Below are 25,364 nucleotides of genomic sequence, written 5' to 3'. Positions count from 1 at the left end.
CATCTTCTACCTGCCAGGCTCTGCCAGGCCCTGAGGTGACAGGAATAAACAAGACAGCCACAGTCCTAGCAGTGAGAATGTTAGGGTCTCGAGGGAAAAAAAGACGCAGGATTACAGAGATAAGGCTGGGGTTCTGACCGGTGCCAGGACTGGGAAGTCCTCCAGGTGGAATCAAAGTCAGGTGAAGGAAGAGTCCCAGGGCGAAGAGGAGCCGGTTTCCAGCAGTTTCCGGGGCTGAGCACTGGGGAAGCCAGAGTTGGCCGAGAGGTGGGTTGGGCCCATCTTGCCAGCCCTTCCAGGACAGCCTGAGGATTTTGAAATTGATCCTCAAAGCAACAGGAAGGGCTGCAGGGTTTTCAACAGGGACATAAATGTAATCAGATTTGTATGTTCCACATCACAGGACTGAGGAGCAGGTGTGGATCAGGAAACCAGGCAGGAGGCTGGCACAGCCTCCAGGGGAGAGCTTGGAGAGCCAACAGAGCAGAGAGGAGTGTGGTTAGGGAGTCGCATCTCCAGGACTTGGGGGTTGCCTGGGCATGGGGAGAGAGTGGGAGGAGTCAGGTCAAGGGGGAAACCATGAATTTAATGTTGATCGTGTTCACCTGGTGATTCCATATAAGCCGGGGACTCAGAAGCAAGGGCCAAGCTGGAGGTGCCAGTGAGAGTTGTCCACAAACATGCATGTATGCATGACAAGTCGCTTCAGTCTCTGTGACCCTATAGACCATAGCCCACCACATACTGGGAGGCAGTGAAAGCCTTGGGAGTAGATGGGGTGATGTAGGGGGACGGTTTAAATTCAAAGAAGGCCAAGAATGAACAAGGAAGTCCCACCTTTACTGGTCAGCTTGAGGGAGTTACTGCTGACCAAGGGCTGCCTACCAGGTAGAAAACCAGTGTGGTTCTCAGAAGGGCAGGAGGGACTGTTCAAAAAGGGTGGAATATGATCTTCAGAATGAAAGAAGTGAAAAGCCAAATACAAAACAGGGCATATGGACACCCCCAGTTGTGGAGAAGATGAGAAAAAGGAGCTACATGATAAATTTCATATTCAAGAAAATGTCTGCAAAAACCTATGAGAATATTTGCACGAGAGGCACTGTAATCAGGTGGGGGGAACTTAATTGTATATTTTCTGTACTGGTTGAATTTTCAAATTGCCTGCATGTGTTACTTTTTCAAGTGAAAGGTTGAGATGAAGGATCAATTCCACCCCTCTCCCAAAGTTAACTCAGTGGTGGCTGCTGCTCAGAGATTTTTGGAAAATCAGGCTCAAGAGATGATTTGGGTCAGCACCGTGGAGAAGGTGAGTGAGTGAGCTTGGCAAGAGCAGTTTGGTGGCAGGATAGAGAAAAGCCAGGTGGGATGGGTGGGAGTCCACGTGGGATACATGGAGACAGCCTGAGGGAGCAGCTGGGGCAGAGATGAGTGCAGAGAGGACAGAGGCTGTGGCAGTGGTGAGGTGTCAGGGGCCCCAGCCAACCCCCACGTGTCCATCATGAGAGGCAGTCACACTCAGATGCAGCCCAACGGGGGTCTATCCCTCATGGAAGAGGAGGAGGCCAGCTCAGCATCATGTGTCCTTAAAAGACTCTTAGTTCTGGGACTTTCCTGGTGGTCCAGTGGTTAGGACTCATTGCCAAGGGCTGGGGTTCAAGCCCTGGTCAGGGAACTAATCCCACAAGTTGCGTAGCCAAAAAAAAAAAAAAAAAAACCTGTTTCTAATCACAGCTGCCTTCTCCAAGTATCAGCAATCATTCAGCAGCAGCAAAAGTTCATTTTCGAATCCATAGAGAACCCTGTGAAAGTCCCTGTCCTGTTACCAGAACCTGCTATCCCCCACGTAACAGGACCAACGCAGATGAATTGAGACCTTTGGTCATTTCTAGTACTGGTCTAGTACTGATGCTGAAGCTTAAGCTCCAATACTTTGGCCACCTGATTCAAACAGCCAGCTCATTGGAAAAGACCCTAATGCTGGGAAAGGTTGAGGTCAAGAGAAGAGGGCGACAGAGGATGGCATCACCAACTCACTGGACATGAACTTGGGCAAACTCTGGGAGATAGAGAGGTACAGGGAGGCCTGGTGTGCTGCAGTCCATGGGATTGCAAACCGTCAGACAGGACTTAATGACTGAACAACAAGTATTGGTCATCTGTCCGAATGCCAGGAACACAAGAATTCCCCAGAAGGGACCATCCTGCTCCCTGGACCCTCCCAGACCCTTGTCTGCACGTTTGCTCACCTGTCCAGGTTTGAGGGATGCTCCCTGCAAAGAAAGGATGGCAGTGACTTTGTGGGTCTGCTCTCCATCCTCCACTAAGCCTGCATGAAATGTCCCAGCTCCAAACGCAGCTTACACTTGATAGCGAGAACACCACCGGCATCATGGACCTCATCTCTGTCTTCGCCTCGACGGCTCATCAGTGTGTCCCTCATCTGCACAACTCTGGCCCCTTTTTATTTGGCCTCTAAAACCCCCGGAGCTCACCATGCTGAATAGCCCAGACATGGCCCTGAGGCTTTGTGTCAGCGGCAGGGTGAAGACGTCCTCCTCTGAGGTCTGCCCCGGGGTGAGCCTCACAACTTGCAGAGCCTCGGATTTGGGGGCGTCACCTGTCTGTAAGCTTGGGTGGACATCTGCAGCCACAAAGTCTGCTAGTCCAAGCGTGCCTGTGACCACTGCTGGCTGGTGAGAGACTGAGGAAGCCAAGGCCAGAAATCCCGAGGGAGGACGGGGATTGTTCCAGAGGGGGGGCTTGTCTGGTGGGGACCATCACCAGGGTGCCACCTCATCCACCTCAGCAGGTGTGTCCTCATCCTTAAATGGGGTGACAGAAGTTCACTGTCTGAGCTCTGTGTGGACTTCTCACGTTTTGCCTCTTAATCCTTGAGTCATGCTGCATTGCCTTCCTGTTCTCGGGTGAAGAAGCTCCTCGATACCCCTGGCAGGCCTGCTGTGAGGCTCTGTGGGCAGCTCTTGCCTTTTGCACTCTCCTGCTGAAATCCCTCACCTTAAACGTCCTCCATTTCTGGAACCTTCCATCAGATGAACCAAATACCTCACCACCCTCTGTGACTGGACTATAACCATTTGTAATTTCTCCACGTCTGGACAGATCCACCCCCCGCTGGTCAGTCCAGGTGTGGGTCACCCCGAGAGGCCCAAGTGTCCCAACTTCCCACCACCAAACAAGGGGTTGCCAGTACTGTGTTCTTTGTAGCGCGGGGGTCAGCTGTCCCCCTGGACCTGCTGTTTCCCCTCTGCCGAGTCACTTGCACAGCCCCCTGGACTCCTCCCATGATCCAGCTCCACCCCCGGATTCCCACGGCCATCCCCTGACCTGGTCCCCTGCCCTTCCTCTGCGACAGCCTCCTCCTTCCCGCCATCTCCTCTTCACCGGCCTTCTCCTCGGCTGAGGCCCAGCCCTCCTGTCCACCCAAGCTTACAGACAGGGCCAAGCTTACAGACAGGGCGGTGTGAGGCCGCCCCCCTGTGTGGCACCCCGGCATCCCTGCAGCTCCCCCACCTGCCTGTCCCACCCTCAGCCTTGTGACTATCACCCCGTCCCTCCTGTCACACCGTGGGGCCTCGGCTCAGCCTCGCTGTTGGCCTCTCCGCACGCGCCCGGCCATCAGCCCTGGGGAGCAGCCAGGACCATCCCCAGCCGCGCCTGCTCCAACATTCCTGCCTCCCACTCCACCACCCCGCCCCTGTCCCCAGAAACCCTACCTCACTTCCTGCTCTCAGGCCACCGCGTCCCAGATGCCCCCCACCCGCAACCTCCCGCTTCCTCTGGATCTCTGGCCTCTGAACAGCCCAGCCTCCCTAGGTGTCTGCCTCCTCGACCTGCTCACCTTGCCACCAATTTTCTGGCCAGATTCAACCCATAAATAATAGGCACGTCCATCTCCTGGATCTGGAGCCAGCTCTGGGGACAGCTGAAGACAGTCATACAGCCACGGTCCCCACAGTCCCCAGGCTCCCGGCCACTTTGCGCCCTTGCCTCCTCTCACGGCTGCCGCCCTCCAGCTTGCTGCTCAATCTCATGGGCAAAATAGACTGCCCCCAGGCCCCTCATCTTCTCTCCTCTGTGACCCTTCCGGTGAGCGGAGGCACCTCTTTCTCCCTCTAGGGTCACCATCTGTCCCCAGCCTCTTGCTTGGGCACGCTGCGCTGGGGTTGTGTTTCTTGGAAGGCGTAGGAACCCCTCCCTGGAGTGGTTTAGACACTGGAAGACAGTCCAGTCCTGTCGTGTAGTGAATTTACCAAAAGAAAACTCAGAAAAAGAGTCAGGGTCCCTCCTACCCCAGGACCAAACACAATATACCCTGATTTAGGTAAAAGCTGTCAGCATCTCCCATCATTTCTGCCCCAAGATTCTTAACTGTTTCCGGTGCCCCATGTGAAGGAGGTTGGACTGTGGAGTGAAATGAGCTGGGAGTCACCACTGATGGTGGACCCCCCGGCTTCTCATCGCCTTAGTTTCCACATCTGTAAAATGGGGACAGGCAATCCTACTCTGTGGGCCGCTGTGGGTAGGAGAAGGAGATCACGTGCACAAGTGCATGCAGCCCACGGCCATGCACCCAACAGGGGGGCAGGTGGGCCCACGTTCCAGCCCTTTAACCATAAGTTGGAAGGATGGACCCTGACCTTGAAAAATTTACCGTTTAGTGGGGAGAACAGATACCAAGCAAATAAACCCACAAATATATCGTTACTGACCGGGGTACATGCTGTTACAAAGTAAAACAACGATTTGAATATTAGCCACACTGCGGGGTCTCTCCATTTATAATAAAGAGGTCACGGAGGGGAGGGGAGGCCGGGCAGGAGAGAGCCCGGGGCCTCCGTCAGGGCAGCTGCTGATGCACCGAGAACAGAACCTGGGGGATGAAATCCGTGGCTGACTCTGCAGCTTTGCGAAGAAACTGGTGGGGAAGGTGCGTCTGTCATTCTTATCAGGGTCCCTGTCCTCAGCTGCTGCCCAGTTTTATTCCCAGCTCCAGGCCTGCCAGCTGAGGTAGGCTTTCCTGATGGGGTGGAGAGCCCCGTCCCCCCACGAGTTGGGTGCTGAGATTCCCAACGTGGTCACCCCCGGCTGTGCGCCTCCGCGGGCCTCTTACCACCGGAACGGCCTGAGTGGCACCTGCAGCCCCGAGGACGTAAGGACAGCCAGCACACAGGCTCATCCCTGCAGACCCCAGCGGCCTTCCTTACTCCAAGGGCGCTGCTCGGGGTGGAAGGAGACAAAGAGACAGGTCAGTTGTGATGGCTGCTTTTCTGTCAACTTGACTGGGCCGTGGGGTGCCCGGATGTCTGGCTAAACATTATCCTGGTGCATCTAAGAGAGCATTTAACATCCGTACCTGTAGACTGAGTAAGGCGGATGCCCCTCCTGGAGTGGTGGCATCATTCGATCTGTTGAAGGCCTGAATAGAACAAAAATGTGGAGAGAGGATTTACTGTCTGCCTGTTGGAGCTCAGATACTGGCCTCCTCCAGGACTGGGACACTTACATCATCAGCTCCCAGGTTCTCAGACCTCCAGGCTTGGACTGGAACCACCCCACTGACTTTTCCTGGGTCTCCAGCTTACAAACAGCAGATCACAATCATATGAATCAATTCCTTATTTTATAGACCTAGGTAGACAGAGAGGTAGGTGTGTATATCTCCTGTTGGTTCTGTTTCTCTGGAAAACCTAATACAGTTGTGTATTAGTCTCTCAGTCCTGTCCAACTCTTTGGTGCCCCATGGACTGTAGCCCACCAGACTCCTCTGTCCATGGAATTCTCCAGGCCAGAATACTGGAGTGGGCTGCCATTTCCTTCTCCAGGGCAACTTCCCAACCCAGGGATCAAACCCAGGTCTCTTGCATTGCAGGTGGACTCTTTACCAGCTGAACCACCAGGGGAGACCCAATACAGTTGTAGAACATTTCATTTTGGCTCATTATAGCTCAGCTGCATCCAGAAGCCTGAGGCAGAGAGGCAAGAGAGGGAAGCCAGGAGGTGGGGATGTGAGAGAAAACCCGAGTAGCATGAGGCATGGGCCCCACACAGGAGGAAAGACGGCTGAAGAGACTCCCAGGTGGGCGTCTCCAGGTGGGGGGAGTTGAGACAAAGCTGAGCAGGGGACCGGAGAACACCAAGAACAACCTAGGGATCCCTGGGAGAGACCAGAACAAAACGCTGGATGGGAGGCCGCTGGAAAAGTCCACGTGTCCAGCCTTTTTCCACAGGAAAAGGCACCAGCCCTGAGAGAGTGAGGGACAAGCGCCATGTGTGGTAGGGAGTGCTCTGTCACGGGCAGTGCTCAGAAGATGCTAGAGCACCGCAGAAGTGTTCTCTGCTGCAGCGCAGTCCAGGAGTTGCAGACCACAAGCTTCAGACCAGACTACTCCAGTGGCTGAGTGCCTGAACCACAACAAAGGCCTGGATGATTTTGTCTCCTCTCTGCCTTCCAGGGTGTTGGCTTCCTCCTGAGTCTGGCCCCCTGGTGCTCGCAGGAGTTATGCCAGCAGCCAAGAGAGAAGAAAGGCCTAGTGCCCTCGTCACCTGGCGCTGCCCCAGGAGCATGGAGGCACGGAGGCCAGGGGGCTGAGACCAGCACGGGACCCTTTGAGGATCACCTGCGAGACGGGACCCTGTCCCGAGAGGTGAGGCTGGGGGGCCTCTCGGGTCCCTTCGTCCGAGGGGTCCTGGGACCCTAAGTATGGAATGCTCGCTTAGTGCCCAGTGGCCCAGGGCACCAGTGAGGCACCCTTCTGGCTGTAGCCCGGATGCCCCCTTAGGCCAAAGCTTGCGTCTGATAGCTGCTTCAAGGTGGACGGACAGGGAGGCAGACTCACTGGCTCCTGGGGGCTCTGCTGGGTTGATTTCCATGTTTCCTGTGCTTCCCACGTTCTCAGCACACACTCACCTTCTGTGGGAGCTGAACTAGGTCCCTGCCAAGGTCCGGTTATCACTTGGATTGCTCTTTCAATTTTCTTCTGCTGCACCAGGGTCCTTTCAGGGAGCTGGGAGGTGCGCTGTTTTCTTGGCATGGATGGTTCTTTAATCCTGAGTGTTCACCGGTGAGAGCAGCTCCAGGGCTATGGAGAGCACTTTATTCACCTGCACTTAACTTATCACAGGGGATGACTGCAACTGTGAATCATTTCCCAGGAAGCAAGAGCTGGGGGAAGGCCACAGATGGGCCTCTTCACTAGCTTCTTGGTTTGTCCGCTAGCTTCTTTTGAAATAACGGCTACCATGGAGGTGGACCGCATCACTTCCTTGGCCTGTGGGCTCCTGGCTGTCTCCCCTGTATAGAGCAAGACCTGAGCGCACTGCGATTCATCACAACCCTCACCCCTCTTTGTTCTCTGTTCACCTAGGAAATTATGGACCCTCTCTCCTCGGAGGTGTTGTAAAGTGGGGTGAGTGTATGTGTGTTCCTCAGAGGTGTTGTAAAGCCGGGTGTGTATATATGCATGTGCACCCATGTGCGAAGAAGCTCTGCTGGCAAGACCTGAGGTCTGGGGTGTGTGTGTGTGTCCTGGGATCAGGTCACATCGTGCTGGGGAGACAGGAGCCAGCCCCTCTGCTGGAGCAGGCCCCAGGGCGGATGGAGCTGCCACAGTGGACTCACATGGTTCCTGTTTCTGCAAACGGAGGCCATATACATTTAAATGTGACGAGAAACCATCTGAAGAGCCACTATTTTGAATTGATTTATTTAAATTTTTACAGAAACCTGATTAGAGTTAAGTATGTAATTATAAGTCCTGTAACAATTCTATAAAAATGCACATACAATGCCAGAACTCCTTAAAAGTAACTAATATCATATTCTTGTTTTGCATAAAACATGCATTAATATCAACTGCCACATGTTGGCCAAAATCAGTCTCTACAAGAAGAGACGGTCCAATACAGTCAATAAGAAAACTAGTTGTGAACAACAGGTTTTAAGAAAAAAAAAAAGAGAGAGGTCTTCTGGTTAACGTGAGAGGAACAGTACCTTTCCTAAAACAAGCCCTTCAGCACTGGGGGTTTGTGGGTGCTGCGCAGTGATGCCGAGACTTGGTCCTGACCTGTCATAAGGAAGGAAGGAACTTTCTGGTGGTTAACTCACATGCCTGAGAAGATAGAGCCTTTCAGGCCGTAATGGTACACAACCAGTATCACCTTGCAGAGAAGGGTTCAAAAATCCTCAGGCTCAGAATAGAGAGCTCCCAAGCTGGGGGTGGCGGCCCTCTCGGAGATGCCTGGAGCCCTGGCCCTGGCCACTTCAGCCTTCCACAAGGCCAGCTCAGAGCACACACGCCTCTCCTGTGGCCACGAGATCTTCCCGTTCCACACATCACTCTTCCTGGGGATCTGCAATTAGGAGGTCTGAGGCAGAAAAATATGAACTGTACTATTTCTTGAAGGCCTTTGCCTTCTGTAGGCCGAGTTCACTGTACTCGGGGATCAGTGGGTACATGTGACTGCTGGACACACAAAAAATATTAATATACACTTGTGGCCCCAAAGCCTCAAATGCTTATAGTCACACACCTCAAAGTGTGTCGTCTACCATCAGGAAAGACCATGCTCCTCCAGAGGGAGAGAGCAACTGAGGGTTCTTGTTTATTGAAAGGTGTTTTCCACACAGAATGAGGGGCTTTAAAGACACTTCAAACCAACTGTAAGGACATCCCCTCAAATATGGGCTTTTATACAACATCCCATGAGGTTCTTCGAAAGAAGATCTCACAGTCATTAGGGACTCAGCTGCGGACTGACATTAGGGACTATGCTTTACTTAAAGCTCACCATCTGCGCGGCCTGGGGCCTTGTTTGGGATCTCTTCCACAGTCTGCCTCTCCCAAAACAGGGCACTCGCTGCCCCTGCTCCTTACAAGTAAGCTAAGCCAGTATGTTTTTTCTTCAGCACAGATTTAAGGGGGAAATAATTTACTGGGCTTCTAATAACATTTTCTTAACAGAACAATATTAAAATAGGTCTAGTCTTAATATATGCTTATGAATATCCCTGATAATATAAAGAAACTCGGAGGACTTTGTAAACCACCAAGATTTCACAGGGTAGTACCCGGTCTATTTTCTAGGCAGCAGAGAGGGACTAGTCTTGATATAATGGCAGATTTTCTCCAGGAAGCCCTGTGAGCACTACAGTACTGAAGTTCTAATATTCTAGTGTCAGTAGATTTGTGAATGACATTTTCACTTTAAATTTATTAGTAAAATTTGTAACAAAGGTAGGCTTCCTCAATCCTGCCATCAGCCAACCTCCTTGCGTGTGACACACGTCTAGACCAAAAAGCTGCAGTCCTGGCTAACTCCAGAGGTTCAGCCTAGACGAAGCGAGCTCTGAGATTCCTTCTGGGCCATGACCAAACCTCAGAAAACAGAGACACGGGACAGAAGCAGACCAGGCTTGAGGAAGCTTTGACCCAAGGCACCACGATCAGAGGGGTGAGGGGACCTGTGGAGCTGAGAGCAGGGCTTCTGCGACACTCCTCAAAGCAGGTCCTAGAAGACAGAGGCTGTGGCAGAGCAGACACACTTGGGAGTTAAAAGAACAAATCATTGGGGGCGGGGGTAAAAAAAGGCGAGTTTACTTTTTCAAAAACAAATCAAACTTCTTGAAACTTCTGAACAAATAACCCTGGCTAGACTGGGAGTCGGGGGGCTCAAGTCTATGGAATGAGTTGCATTTAGCTGAGTCAGAAAGAAGAATGCTGGTTGTGAAATCAGCATAAACATTGTGGCTACTGTCGTTAGGAGAGTGAAGGAAGCTCAAGGCTGGAGGAGGAGGCGGCCTCTTTTATTCCTGGAACAGGAAGTGGGTCTTCCTCGGCCTGGATAGAAGGCGCCGCACTCCTCTCTAGCTGCAATAATACTGCATCCCGTCCACTCTTCTTCTCTTTTTTGACTGAAATTCTTCAAAGAACTGCTGGATGTCCTCTCTCTTAACCACCTATGGATGGAAAGCAAAGATTAGGAAAGGCAGCCACATTACAGAAGAGCTGTAATAGTCACAGTCAGGTCCAACAACATCGGTGATGAGGATTATTTTGGTGCCGAGTTATCCTGTCTCCGCTGCACAGACGAGCTCACGCAGGCCCAGAGACTGCGGGGTCAGAGCCGCATGGCACACAGGTGCCGTGGGGGTTCCACCGCCACCCTTGGGATCCTCATTGAAACGAGAGGAAAGGGGGACTTCCATGTGGTCCGCTAGGCTAGGGATCTGTCTTGCAGTGCAGGGGATGTGGGTTCAATCCCTGGCCGAAGAACTGACTCCACATGCTGTCCAGCAACTAGGCCCAAGCGCCACAGCTAGAGAGCCCGTGCACGGCAAAGAAAGATCCTGCATAATGCAACTGAGATCCAATGCAGCCAAATACATATATTTTTTTTTTAAAGGGAGTGATGAAAGTAGTACCCATTTAATAGGGCCATTTGAAGAACAGATGAGACATAATGCCTGTAAAAGCCCTGCCTGGCACAGAGTAGGTTCTCTGTGAATACTGTCACCTGAAAAGAGAAGTGACAGAACCAGCATGAACGCTGAGGGCCCCGAGGTCTCCTGAGGCCACCGTGCTCCCTCAAGACATGGCTGTCCTGGGAATGTCCCTCAGTTCCACACAAGCACCCCAGAAAACAAAGGTGGCTTTTTTGACACTTGTGCTCTCTCCTTTTTGGAGAAGGAAATGGCAACCCACTCCAGTGTTCTTGCCAGGAGAATCCCACGGACGGGGGAGCCTGGTTGGCTGCCGTCTATGGGGTCACACAGAGTTGGACACAACTGAAGTGACTTAGCAGCAGCGGCAGCTCTCTCCTTTACACTGGAAAAAAAAGAAGAAACCCCAAACTCTTCCCTCTTTCAGGAGTCCAAAATTAAAGATATTCGCTATATAAACAGACAAATAATTGGCAAAACTATGGAAGCAGTACTCTCAGTCAATGGAATATCCATGTTATACAATGAGAAATTTATCTTGTATTTTACTGGAAAAAGGATTAGAGCATCACACTGTTCATATATCAAAAGTGTTCATGATATCAGCGAAATAGAACATTAAAAATAAGAAAATAAGGGGGAATATGGATTAAAAAAGTAAACCGGGATGACCCGGAAGGAGTTCCTGCTTACTCGAAGAGGGAGTTTGTGCTACAATTAACAGGTTTGTTAATGTGGGTTTTATTTTCTATTATTTATTTATTTATCAGGATCCCAGTTCCCTGACTGACCAGGGATTGACCAGGAGATAGAATCAAGTCTCCTGCTTTCAGACAGGAGTCTTAACCACTGGACTGCCAGGGAAGTCCTGATGAGATGTTTAATTACAAAGGCAGCATGCTGTTACCAACATGATTTTTAATTTTGTAGCACATTCCTATTAATATGAGGAAATAAAGGTGGGGTATGGAGAAGGAAAGAGAAAAAGAAAGCACTGGAATGCAGGGAGGAAGAAGGAGAAAGAGAAGGAAGAGAGAAAACAAATACTTGTGTGTAAAGTGAAAACCTCCCTCTCCCCTCCCCAAGAGTGAGTGCGAACACCCCCAAGTGGCAAAGCCAACTTGAAGAACTCACTGGGGTAAGATACTGACTAATCCTTCAAAGAACTTCACATTTCGTCAGTATTCTACCAGACTGGTAGCTGACACTAGCCTCACAGGCACTGAGAATAAGCTGGAGGTCAACCAGTGGGAATGAGAACCCCTCACAGACTCAAGATGCAGACGGCTAACACACACTGAGGTCACCGCAGCTCAGAGCTCTGAGCAACTGGGCTTGGGAATGTCCATTTACAAATGCTGCTAGGTAGGCTACTAGGGAGTTCGCATGTGAAGCCTCTGTCCCTGGCTTGGATCACAAACATTAAATACTGAAAGGTGATGCAAGGAAACCATTTCTCTGGCAAAGATGTAGTAGGAGGAGACTTAAGAGCCCACAAACCATACAATGTGTGCCATTTTTAGTTTCCAGACATCCTCAGTCACAGCCAACATAAAGAGTAGAAATATTAAAGAGTAAATGTTTATTAAGTCACTAAGTTCTGTCCAAACTCTTCTGCGACCCCATGGACTGTGGCCCACCAGGCTCCTCTGTCCATGGGATTCTCCAGACAAGAATACTGGAGTGGGTTGCCATTTCCTTCTCCAGAGGATCTTCCTGACCCAGGGATCGAACCTACATCTCCTGTATTGGCAGGCCAGTTCTTTACTGCTGAGCCACTGGAGAAGCCCTAGTAATACTTGGGTCCAATAATAAATCATTTTATTGGTTTGTCTCAGAAAATGTGCATTTCTAAGTGTTTTTTTTAAGTCAGACACAAACATTAAATAAAGGGCAGGCCATTATTTGACAACATCTAGACCTTATTATGAAAAAGAAAAAGAAAAAAAAGGAAACAAACAAAAAATAGACCATATTATGGACAAACACAACCAAAGCAGACAAGCTTTATGACAACTTAAGGTGTTTGTAAAGATCTAGTTAGTAATGTTGAAAACAAACAATAAAAAATATTTTTTCTGTCTTTCAAATCATCACATCTGATTTAAAAATTACCTCAGACTCATTAAGAATGGCTCCAGTGATAACAGAGCCCCATATGTTGAAGACACATGTGAATACTTTGGATAAAATTGTTTCAAATGTGAAAAGCAAAGGACACCACACCTACTTTTTTCTTGTGTGTAATTTTAACTGTGTGTGAAACAAAATCAATAATGAGCACAGCAACCACAAACTACACAGAAGCAGAGGCACAAGTGTATACTCTGACACTGCTGACTGACACAGCTGAAAGACCTGGAACAGCCACTAACAGTGTGGACCTTAAAACAGTTACACTCGTGGACACTTGGAGTTCCCGTGAGAGAAGGCTGAGGCCTCATTAAGCAGAGGACAGCCTCTGCAACAGAAATGAGAATAACTGACAGTTAAGAGCTGCTGGGAAACAAAAGGACATCCACAGTGACAATGAGGAACATTCTCTAAAAATGAGCAAACCATTTCAGAAGACTCTTTACCCTCAGACTTCACAATTCATTCTGCCGCAAGGCAGCAGTGCCAGCTATCCAGGCAGCTACAAGACCTTCCCACATTTATAAGAAAACGCTCAACCTGCAGAGACTTCTCCCAAGAAAGCAAGTCTCAGGGCATGTCCTAAGTGTCTGTCAGATCCAGGTCTGACTTCGTTAGTCTGTCTGGCGGTAGCAGAGCAGAACATTTACTGTCCAGGAGGACAACTATAGGCCATGAAGAGAAAAGTTAAGTTTTATTTTATATCTATCTCCCTTTGGAAGATAGAAAAGTATTGTAGAAAAAAATTCCATCGTAAACACATATGAGTAGTAAAGAACTAGAAAGTATTTGAAAATTCATCTGGAGAACTATTTTAAAAGATTAGACATTGTAGGGACTCCCCTGGTGGTCCAGTGGTTAAGAATTTGCCTTCCAATGCAGGGGATGTGGGTTTGATCCCTGGGCAAGGAACTAGATCCACATGCCCACATGGGCATCTAAGCCCACGTGCTGAAACTAAACAAAAGTTGCCCTGCTTCAACTAAAGACCCTGTATATCACAACTCAGACTGACAGAGCCAAATCAATAAATAAATGAATAAAAAAAAAAAAAGATTACGCATTATAGTGTTAGTGTCGCTCTTAAAAGTTGTTAGACTCTCCTAACCAGCAAGACAAATGTTTTAGCCCCCAATTATCAAATTCTTTTATTCTAAACTATAGAATCCCAAATCACAGAAAAGAGGTCTGGCTTAAATTTTTTCCCTGACTGGTCATTTTTGCTTCCTCCTCCAAGAAATCCTGCTGGAAGATCAGGGCTGGGAGAACCAGTATGGCCAATCCAATGGCCCCTCCTAAGCTACAACTGCTCTCTCAAGACCCTGGGTGATGGTTCCGCCGCTCACCTGGAGGCTTGGGCAGGACTCCTAATGTGGCTGGTCTGGTGGCGGTTCACTACTATTCATTTCCCTTCCCTCTACCTGTACTATACTCTCAGTCATCTTTTTCATCAGAGAAAATGAACTATTGAAAATAGTATGGAGGGCCCTCAAAAAAAAGAAACAGAACCACCATATGATCCAGTTAATTACTTCTAGGTATATATCCAGGTTTCCCTGGTGGCTTAGACAGTAAAGAATCTGCCTGCAATGCGGAAGACCTGGGTTTGATACCTGAGTTGGGAAGATGCCCTGGAGGAGGGCATGCAACCCACTCCAGTATTCTTACCTGGAGACTCCCCAGGGACAGAGGAGCCTGGCCGGCTACAGTCCATGGGGTCTCAAAGAGTTGGACACAACTGAAGCGACTCAGCACCGCACAGCATACAGGTGTACATCCAGGGAGAACAAAAACGCTAATTCAAAAGATGCGTGCACCCCAACGCTCAGAGCAGCACTGTTTATAAGAACCAAGATATGGGAGCAACTAAGTGTCCATCAAGAGATGAATGGTTAAAGAAGGTGTTGTGTGTATGTATACACACACACACACACCATGGAATGTTAGCTTTGAAGAAGAATGAAATTCTCCCATTTGCAACAACACAGATGGATCTAGAGGGTGTTATTATGTTTAATGAAATAAGTCAGATAGAGAAAGACAAATACTATGTATTATCACTTATGTGTGGAATCTAAAAAATACAACAAAGAAATCAATATCACAAAAGAGAAACACAATCACAGACAGAGATCAAACTAGTGATTACCAATGGGGAGAGGGATGGCAGACGGGCACATCAGGGGAAGAGGTTAAGAGGCATAACATCCAACGCATAAAACAAGCTACGAGGGTATATTGTAAGCACAGGGAATATAGCTAGTATTTTATAATGATTTTAAAAGGAGTATAACATATAAAAATATTGAATTATTATGCTGTACACTTGAAAGTAACATAAAACTGTAAAGCAACTGCACTTCAAAAAAAAAGAAACTTCATTCAAAACATACAGGGCTATGATTAAAATTTCGTTAACGCTACTTACTGTGCCTTCATCAGCAAATCTCTTGAGATAGTCTTTAAGTTCAGTCTTCAAGTCATTGTATTCTAAATCAAAACAACAAAGAAAAGGACATAAATTTTAGACAATCCATTTGCATTTAGGAACAAAAGATTTCCTGACCATTATTTGAGTATGTTAATAGTTTAATCTATATTTTTCTTCAAGTGAAATCTGCATAGAAATTTATCCTCAATTTCTCCCAAATTCCCTCACTTTGACATCTGGGAACCCTTTTTCATTAAATAAACCCTCAAGGAACAGATATTCCCACTCCCAAAAAGACTGTTGTTTAGTCGCTGTGTCTTATCCAACCCTTTGCAACCCCATGAACTACAGCATGGCAGGCTTCCCTGTCCTTCACTATCTCCTGGAGCTTGCTCAAACTCATGTCCATTGAGTCAGTGATGCCATCCAACCATCTCATCCTCTGTTGCCCCCCTCTGCTCTTGCCCTCAATCTTTCCCAGCATCACGGTCTTTTCCAATGAGTTGGCTCTTGGCATCAGCTGGCCAAAGTACTGGAGCTTCAGCTTCAGTATCAGTCCTCCCAATGAATGTTCAGGGTTGAATTTTTCTCTAGGATTGACTAGTTTGATATCCTTGCAGTCCAAGGGACTCTCAAGAGTCTTCTCCAGCACCATGATTCGAAAGCGTCAATTCGTTGGCACTCAGCCTGCATTATGGTCCAACTCTCACATCCATACATGACTACTGGAAAAACCATAGCTTTGCCTATATGGACCTTTGTCAGCAAAGTAGAGTCTCTACTTTGAAATATGCTGTCTAGGTTTGTCATAGCTTTTCTGCCAAGGAGCAAGTGTCTTTTAACTCTGTGGCTGCAGACACTGTCTGCAGTGATTTTGGAGCCCAAGAAAATAAAATCCGTCCCTGTAGCTGAGGATTTTTTTAAAAGGTTTCCCATCTGTCTGTAATTCTAGTGCTAAAGTATCTTGGACTTGTCAAACATTAAGTTTTAAAACTCACTCACTTAACAATTTGTATTATATACATGGGAACTTGAGGGTTATATCCCTCAAGTTATAGCCTCTATCCCCAAAAAGGTTTTAGTCTAATAAAGGCAAAAGGAAATTAATCAAATAGTTACATATGCAAGACAGAAATAACCACTGTCAAAAAAGGGTTACAAAAGTGGTGGCATCAGAGTAGAAACTGTAGGACAGAAATCACTAAAATAAGTTGGGCATGCTGGGAGAAAAAATGTAAAAGCCTGCAATTAAGGGTTTGGGAATATTTTCCCCTCTAGTGGTTTCCTGTGAACCACTGAAGCATCTCAAGAACTGTCAAAAAGATGGCATGTAATGTTCAGTGAAAAGTGTTTCAATGGATGGAAAAAGAAATTGATTTCCTCTTATTCTGTACTTGTACATCTACCCTTAATCAAAATAGCATGTTATGGTTTCTCAAGCATGCAGTTATTCTAGCATTTAACCCTGACTCAACGGAAATAGTAGTTAAATACTCAGCACTGTTACAATCAAGCAAGTATAAGTGAGGCTTACTATACAATTCCAAATTTAAACCATTTTTAGTTGTCCTCCTATATAATTTTTTTTAATAGTGAAGGAAACTTCATGAACTTTATGAATTTTCACAAACAGCATTTACCACAAATAAGCTCCACTTGCTGGACTCTGTTCATGCTGTTAAGGGTGTCCATTAGAGGGTCTCTCCTGTCAGTCGCCTGGTCAACCTTGCCTTTGTTTTCATAAGCCAGAACTGTGTCATATTCATCTGTCAGGAACAGGACATCTAGATCGCCATACATTTTCTTTAAAAAATAAAACCAGTTTCCCCATTAGAACTGTATATCATTCTCAGAAAGTCAACCTCATGAGAATCACCAAAAATTTATTTAATTTTCCTAATATCCAGAAAAATCCCAGCCTTTTGGCAGAGTTGCTTCAAGGATTTATTCTTTCTGTCCAAATTTCTCTTAGAAATCTCCCAACTTCCAGTAGATGCTGCATGATCTAAGAGATTTTTACTTAAAAACCAACTTACTGTAACTTTCAAGAAATTTGTGTTTCCAAGTAATTCTATGATATAGAAAAGCTATTTTCCACTGAAATGAAAATAAGTAAATAAGTATTGCATCATTCTTAATTGCTTCCATAAACATTCAGACTGCAAACACTAGTTCATAAAAAAAAAAAAACAAACTTACATTCCCTTTACTCTAATACCAATTTCATAAATAAACTTCCCAGGTGTTCTTATTTTAGGCATCTGTCCACACAACACTTAATGTTGAACATGATCAGGTACTTACCATACAGTCTTTGCAGGTACACAGCTTGCTACGCCAGTTCAGGGGCCAATAGGTGGCACTGTCTTTCTTTATAAACTGCTTAGCTTTAAGCTCCTGAAGTTTGCAGCCAGACTGTGACTCTGTGTTGAAATGTTGATTCTGACATGCTTTCTGAAATTAAGTTTTGAAGTGTGTATTTTAAACTATCATCGTTTTCAAAGTTTAGATTTTTGTAAAAGGATTTTTTTAGGCAAAAGGTACAACTGAAATCTAAAGCTACATAGCTTACAGAATTAATTTTGCTTAAGTTTTATTTCTTTTACAGCTCAGATTTCATTTTGTTACCTGGAGATCAGATTCAGAACTAGAGCTGGTACATGGTTCGTTTGTCTGCTCTGCTTTAACTTCCTTCATGATAGCCTTTCCGTGTTCTGGAACATCCTCTCCAAGGGCATTGTCTTGATGAGTCCCATTTTCAGTTGTGATAACTTCTTGATCACCTACTCCATCAACATTCAGCACCAACCCATCATCTTCAGTAGTTACTTTGGTTACTGTAGGTTCAATGAAAACACACACACATCCACACATAGTGAGACAATGAAATCACTTAGTTTAATTAAAAAATACTTCAGAATCTGGAAAAGGAGAGAGTTAACCTGAATCTCGGGAATAATGAGAAAGGAAATGACACTTTTTTAGGTTATGCCTGCCTATTCTAAAGTGTCAAATAACAGAAAATTTAAAAACACCAATCACTGATGGGAAGGGTGGTTTCAAGAGGGAAGGGATGCATGCAGCTCAGTGGTGAAGAACCTGTCTGCCAGTGCACGTCTAGATGCAGGTTCAATCCCTGGGTCAGGAAGATCCCCTGGAGGAGGAAATGGCAACCCACTTCAATATCGTCGCCTGGAAAATCCCGTGAACAAAGCCTGGCAGGCTACAGTCTGTGGGGTCACAAAGAGTTGGCCATGACTGAGCAACTGAGTACGCATGCATGTGCAATAGACACTGTAGGGGCACTCATAGCTGATTTGCTTCACTGTGCAGCAGAAATTAAACACAACATTGTCAAGTAACTACACCCCAGTAAAAAATAAAATGTGAACCAAGAACAGAAAAAAAAAACCATCTGGAAAAAAGAGCTAAAAAAATATATCAATCACTACTTAAACATTTTATATGTAAATGAGAACAGAAAATACTATAGATGTTAAAGACCCAGGGACACCACAAGAAGCAAGAAGCCATAGGAAGAGATTTAGCTGCAAACACAGGAGAAGGGTAGTTTTGCAAAAACAATAGTTTTTCTTTATGTGAGGAGGAAATTAGAAAGGATACTTGCAGAGACAGAAATGACAGAGAGCAGAGAAATGACAAGGGAACTCACATTGCAGGATGGCTTTTCAGTTTATCAGGAAATGAGGCCATCTGCTGACAGGGAAGGAAATGAAGAAGGAGCAGAGGGGAAGGGTCAAGAAAATCCAGTGAATGAGAAAAAGATTCAGGTCCAGCAGAAAGTGAGACGTAATTGAAAAGGATATGAACAGGCTGATTTGTGCTGACGTATGGTAGAAACCAACACAGTAATTATAAAGCAATTATCCTTCAATTAAAAATAAATAAATTTTTAAAACACACACACAAAAAAAGCATATGAACAGAAAGAGGACACACCAAGTACAAGAACTTTGAGACAAAACAAAAACGTAGGACGCTGCCTGAGGTTTGAATGGTGAAGTGTTCCCTAAAAGTGAGAAGGGCAAGAAGTTATGAGGCCGGAACAACAGCTACTATGAATTACTACCATTTAAAAAACAAACACATACAGCATTAAGAGTAAAATAAAGTATTTCATACCTTAAGAACATTCATTGCTAATTAGTGGTTTGTGGTCAATCTCTTGGAGTACAGTAAAAGCATTAGATGACAAACTGTCGCCACCCCTTCCTCGACCAACAGCACGGCTTATATTTAAGAACAACTTGTTCCGGCTCTGTTATCTTTCAAAATCCCCTTAAAAACTGCTTTCTCCATTTTCTCCAATCTGGTCTCATCCATATTCTGCACCATGCCATTTAAGTACAAATTGATTCTTGGCAGTCTCCCAATCTATCTATAAGCACCTTGTAGAGAAGGAACAGATCTTATACTTTTTTCTATACCTCAGAGTCCCTTAAAAATAGTTCCACGTTAGCAACATGGAACTCTGCTCAATGTTATGTGGCAGCCTGGATGGGAGGAAAGTTTGGGGGAGAGTGGACGCATGTGTACTTATGGCTGAGTCCCTTTGCGGTTCACTGAAACTATCATAGCATTGTTTGTTAGCCATTCCCCAGTACAAAATAAAAAGTTAAAAAACAAACCACATAAAATAAAGTAAAAGTACACAGTGAAGAACATAATAGCTAAAACTTAAGACACCGAACAAATTGTGCTGATTTGTACTGAACATACGGCCCAGGCTGGAGGCATGCCAACTCCACAGACTCTTACCTGCCAGCTGAGCAGCGTACGCCCACAGGAAAGGACAGCGCTTCATGCACGCCTGGCACACCATCTCCTGGAAATCCCCGCTCTCAGGGGGAATGGCGCCAAGATGCTGGGAACACGGAAAACCAAGTTATTTTCCTTGTCATCACCAAGTTGTCCGAAAAGTTCGTTGTTTTATAAAATATTGCAACAGTACATTGATCATATCTCTATAGTATTTTTTAGAAGAGTAGTGATAATGTGAAATATAATTGAATTCCAAAAGACAAGATCTTTTTGGGACTTCCTTGGTGACCCAGTGGCTAAGACTCTGTGTTTTCAATACCAAGGGCCTCGGTTCAGTCCCTGGTTAGGAAACTAGATTCCATATGCCACAACTAAGATCAGACTCAGCCAAATAAATAAATATTTTAAAAATTTATAAAAAATACAAAAAAATAAAAAAAAGACAAGATCTTTTCTTTTTGTAAAGACAATGGGTTTAAAAGGTCAAAGCTCTCCTTACCCTTCCATGGAACCAGTCTTCACAGACTATACACTGGATCATCTCATCTGGAATCTAACATAGAAAAACAATTTGTTTGTTAATGATTACAGTAAATTCATGGAGTTCTCAAGGCAAGAACACTGCCATTCCTTTCTCCAGGGAAGCCCGGTGTGCTGCAGTCCATGGGGTTGCAAAGACTTGGACAAGACTGAGCGAGTGAACTGACTGACAATGAACTCTGGAATACCAAAGTAAATCTGGCACACGTTAGAATCAGATATTAAATAATTCTCTACCAATTCTGTAAGGCCACTATCCACATGCAAAAAGTCAAGGAGACAGGGAGAAACAGCAGTTCAAGGGGTAAAGAAGTTCTTTCTTCATGAACTGGGGTTACAAAAGGGTTATATTGAGATAAGCACTTTGTGAGTAATTATCAAAACTTTTATATCAGTTACATTCTATCTGATTACCACAAAACTTTATGAATAAGTAATATATTTTCATTTCACACATAAACCCAGGCCCAGGGAGGTAATGTGAATTGTAGCAAGTTGCACAGTGAATTACAGAATTTCGCCTTTGTCAAAAGAAAAGGAAACTAGAAATTAAAGCACACATTCACTCACTTATATGTGCACAGGAAAAGGTCTAAAAACATATACACCAAAAGTGTTAACAGTGGTTATGTCTGGGAGGTAAGAAGGTACAGGAATGAGGAAGAATAAAAATTCTTTTAAAATTTTGCATACACTTCTAACTGAAGTTTTTAAGAGAATCCAATTAGTGCACCCTATTTTCTTTCCTTGTAGGAATGTGAGAAGTTGAAGGTCATTTTCTGGAAAGTATTCAGAGAAAAGGAGCAAACAGGCAGGCAAAGAGAGGGAGGAAGGAAAAAAGTTCTGGCCTTAACAAAGTCCTGTCCAATATTTCTCATGATGTAAGAAAGAGAAAAATAGTTGGGCTCTATACTCCTTGTAGCTTCAGGTCAGATCATAAGAAGGGATAAATCTAGAATACTTTCACAATCCCCAAATCCCTGCTCAACAGCTAAAAGGCCAAATATGACAAGAGGCTGGGGAGTGAAGGCTAGAGATGACACAGTCCTGGTGCTGACTTCCAAATCTCTTACCTCATCTTCAGGATCAGGGTAAGGTCTCTTGCAAACGCAGTACAATCCAAAAAAGTTGTCATTGTACTTATTGCCAGAATTTATCTTTGCTTTGTCCTGAAAGATATTAATTTCAATACAAAATATGGCCTAACTTTATAATTTCATGCATCATGGAATTTATGCATTCAATAAATTTGTGCACTAAATATCTGTACCCCCTTCCCTCCCCTGGAAGCTAATCTTCGAAGTACAAGGGAAAAAATTCATCCTACAAAGTAATACTTTCTGCAGGATACAAGGAAATACAAGGAAAAGATAAAATTTATTTTCTATACCTTCTTTGTACCAATTGGGGGAGAATGAATCATAAATATTAACTATCAACCTATGGAAGCTGACACTGGTCTAGAATTTCAAAATATTTCTTAATGCCCAGCTGTGATAGTCAAAGCCCCAAATTACTAGGAGGTAAAAAGTAGGCAAAGAAGTTGTCTAAAAATAATCTTTGAAGGAGGGAAAGAGCATGACAACTTTAGCAATCATGATTGAATACTGTAAAGTCCCTTATTTTCTGTTTCATTTTTGTTATTTCACTGAAAGTTATTGTAGAAGATAGTCTTTATTATCCAAAAAGCAGTGAAAAACTTCTGAATGCAAATAACCCATGCTCATTATTGCCCAGTTTTATTTATTCAGTTTTAAAAGTCATACCCTTTTCTTTAAAAAGCCTCAGAGCATGAGCACAATCAACACAACTAAACCTGAATGACTTTAGAACACTACCCCCAAAACCTTTCATATTAATTACAATCTAAGGTAGGCTCTGAACAGGTTACTTAGTTTTCACAAATAAAAAATGGGGTACAATCTAACACTGATTTGCTCATTTGCAAAGAAGCAGCACAGAACTTCCTTTTTGAAAATTCTTGGTTTTTATCCCATAGGACAGATACCAATCTTAGCTACTTTTCATGCATTTATCGTTTACTGTGCTTACTTACAGGAAATAATTTGCATTCCAAATTTTTAAACTTGCTGTTTCCACAATCACAACGAAAATTTCTGAAAGAAAGGAGGAAGAGCCAATTTTAATTTTTCTTCTAAATCTAAAGACTACTCTTTACATTCATATCATAGCCTCTTCCCTTTCAACTGGCTTCTAGGATCTAAAAACTGGACTTGGTTGTTGTTCATGTATCCAATCCTCAATTTTCCCAAGCACATTATAATAAAAGACTTAATAATTCTATAAATTAACATGTGTGTGCTATGTGCCTGGTCATGTCTGACTCTTTGCGATCCCACGGACTGTAGCCCACCAGGCTCCCCTGTCCATGGAATTCTCCAGGTAAGAATACTGGAGTGGATTGCCATTTCCTTCTCCAAGAAATTAACATGCATAAAGACAAATATCTGTATCTCACACACACACATAAAACAGTGGCAGAACAGCAGGAGTAGTTTGAGTTTGCCCCATAATTATATTTTAAAAGGTCCCCTGGAAAAACTGTTCTTTCTGATTATATTATATAAAACAGTTGCATTAAATTTTACCAGGGCACAACTACTTTGAATGCAAAAACATGATTAAGAAAAAAAGTGCAACTGGAAAAGAATCTAAACATTTGAAAAGCATCTGGCATCATTTTACCTTTGACCATTTATCCTCTGACCACTTTACCTTTTTGTGTATAGCTCAAATAGTTTATGACTTCCATGACATTCATAACTGCAAGCCAGGCAAATTCCTGCTGGTTCTTCTCCCTCTGGAGTGCAGGTACTACAGGCATACAGTGCTTGTCTCTTTACTGAACCCTAAAAGACAGCCCCCCAAAAGACAGCCCCCCCAATGGAAAAAGTCAGAAAATTGATGAAACTTTGGCAGAGTGACCTAACGCCCATACTATGATCTGAGAAATAACTGAAATCAGATTATCTGTGGTCAAGATCTTCCTGTAAAAACCACTGAGACTAATAAAAAAGCATATACAATAGAATACCAAAACACTGTTGCAGGCTTCATACACGTTTCATGTAACTTTTTCTCAAAGTGATAGAAGTTAACATTTTCAGTCAGCTTTGAATAAGCCGGTCTGCTTAACTATTTTAACACATGAAAATACAGGAGAATGTGTGTATGCTTATGTAAGGAATAATCATACTTTAATTTTGGAAAATGCTTGTGATTCCACCAAAGAGAAAACCAATGCATTAAATGAATCCCTTTGATTTTTAGATGTATGCTGACATATTTAGAGTTGAAGTGTCATGGTCTGAAATTTATTTTCAACTGGTTCAGGAAAAAAAACAAAGTATATTACAGTGAAGAAGTAAAAGATAAAACAAATGTGGTAAAATGCAAAAAAGTGAATATATGTGAAGGTACACAGGTGTTCATAATTTTATTTTTTCAATTTAACTGTAGACTTTAAACATTTCAAAATAAAAAGTTGAAAGAAAAGCAAATCCTGATAATGGCTGCCATCCTCTGGGAAGAAGGAGTCCCAGGAAAGCTTCTGTGATGCTGGTAATGTTCTATTTCTTGATTTGGGTGGTATGTACCTGCATGTGTTTTCGGTTTTGCTTTCCTAAGACTTATACATGGTTTCTGCACTTTTCCACATATTTTACAACAATACAAAAAATTTTTTTAAGGAAGTCAGTTTTAAAAATCTAACTACCTTTGAAAAATAACTTACATACAGGCTTATTTTTTAAAAGGCAAGCAGAGAAAAACTTGTTTCAGTGGTGACCAAAGGTTTTAAAATATCAGCCAACATTAAATACCTCTGATATCAGGTGTATTAAAAAAAAAATCTAACCACTTTGCAGTGTAAACTGGTCATTGATGACAACTGGTATTGTGATCTCAGGCCACACCACATAAAGACCCCACGTCTCTCTCCACATCCTGCAATGTTCCACTCCACCGGCCTGGAAGGTAACCTTCTTCTTCCTATCAAGTATCATCTCATTAGTTTTCTTCTACCCACCATTCTCCATTTTTGAACCTAGAAACATAGGATGAGTCACCAAACACTACGTCACACCCCCTCCAGTCCCTGTTCCCACCATCTTCCGAATGCCATCTCTCCTCCCCTCCTTTCCTTTGCCAGTGCCACCAGCTGTTCGGGTTCCGGTCTATCCCCCTGGGGGGCCGACTGCAGACAGACGTGGTATTGCTTCCTCTCGCCAAAAAACCAGCTAGCACTTAAACTAAATTGCAGAGGAACCAGCTGTCCAGGAGTCCAGCCTACGCGGAGAGATTTTCAAATCCAGAGCTCTCTCCTTGAACTCTGCTTTGACTCTCCCATTTAATACCCAGCAAAGACTCTGAGGATGGGAAAAGTAGGGACAAAGATGCTTAGGATGTGAGAGGTCACGGAGTTGGTTTGGTGAAAAGCGGCCGGGGCACCGAGAAGAGACGAGGAAGGAAGGAAAAAGCAGCTGCTCCGGGGCCAAAACCGGAGAAACGTCGGGGGCCGGACAGAGGAAAATCCAGAAAGGAGGGGCGTCCTGCTGGCCATAGGTTAGGAAGGGGGCTCAGGAGACTAAGGGTAAAAGGGCACCTGGGCCTGGGATGGGGAAGCCTAAGACCAACAGCTGCGCCGGACCACCATGGGGTGCCGGCCGCGGCCGGCGGGAAGTAAGAGGGAAAGACAGGTGGGGAAAGGGAGGTTCAGGAGAGCCTGGGGGAGGCGAGGCCCGGGCCGCGCGCCCACCTGCGAGTAGGAGCACTTCTCCGAGTCACTGCCGCCCAGGACGGCGCAAGCCTCATTCTCCAGCTCCTCGTCCTCCTCAAGTACATCGACCAACGATACCACGGGCTCCAACTCCGACTGTCGCCCAGCTGGCTCCTCGGCTCCAGCCATCCTCAACTGTTACCCGGACCGCCGATCGGCCTCGGCGGAGGCGGGAAAAGCGGCCGCGAGAGGCGGGGCCGGAGGAGGCGGGGCCGCGG

General features: G+C 45.2%; 1 protein-coding gene across 1 annotated transcript; it reads right to left on the bottom strand.

The window, feature by feature from the left end:
- Nucleotides 1-7,711: 7,711 nt before the first annotated feature.
- UBR7 (ubiquitin protein ligase E3 component n-recognin 7) lies at nucleotides 7,712-25,334 on the bottom strand. Its single transcript, XM_061159330.1, has 11 exons — nucleotides 25,126-25,334; nucleotides 23,085-23,218; nucleotides 22,405-22,465; nucleotides 21,422-21,517; nucleotides 20,308-20,361; nucleotides 19,806-19,911; nucleotides 17,655-17,863; nucleotides 17,331-17,480; nucleotides 16,667-16,829; nucleotides 15,024-15,085; nucleotides 7,712-9,979 (listed from the first exon to the last, which is right to left on the bottom strand). The coding sequence occupies exons 1-11, from the start codon at nucleotides 25,273-25,275 to the stop codon at nucleotides 9,887-9,889; spliced, it is 1,278 nt and encodes a 425-aa protein (XP_061015313.1). The 5' UTR covers nucleotides 25,276-25,334; the 3' UTR covers nucleotides 7,712-9,886.
- Nucleotides 25,335-25,364: the final 30 nt, after the last annotated feature.

This window comes from Dama dama, chromosome 13 (assembly GCF_033118175.1).
Source record: "Dama dama isolate Ldn47 chromosome 13, ASM3311817v1, whole genome shotgun sequence".
In the NCBI taxonomy this organism is placed as follows: domain Eukaryota; kingdom Metazoa; phylum Chordata; class Mammalia; order Artiodactyla; family Cervidae; genus Dama; species Dama dama.
This window is presented reverse-complemented; position numbering and strand designations above follow the sequence as displayed.

Coding starts and splice junctions, on each gene's coding strand:
- UBR7 (XM_061159330.1), bottom strand. CDS start 25,275: ATGGCTGGAGCCGAGGAGCCAGCTGGGCGACAGTCGGAGTTGGAGCCC. Junction 19,912..20,307: donor AAGACTGGTTCCATGGAAGG/GTAAGGAGAGCT, acceptor CCGTGTTCCCAG/CATCTTGGCGCCATTCCCCC. Junction 16,830..17,330: donor GTACCTGCAAAGACTGTATG/GTAAGTACCTGA, acceptor TATTTTTTAAAG/AAAATGTATGGCGATCTAGA.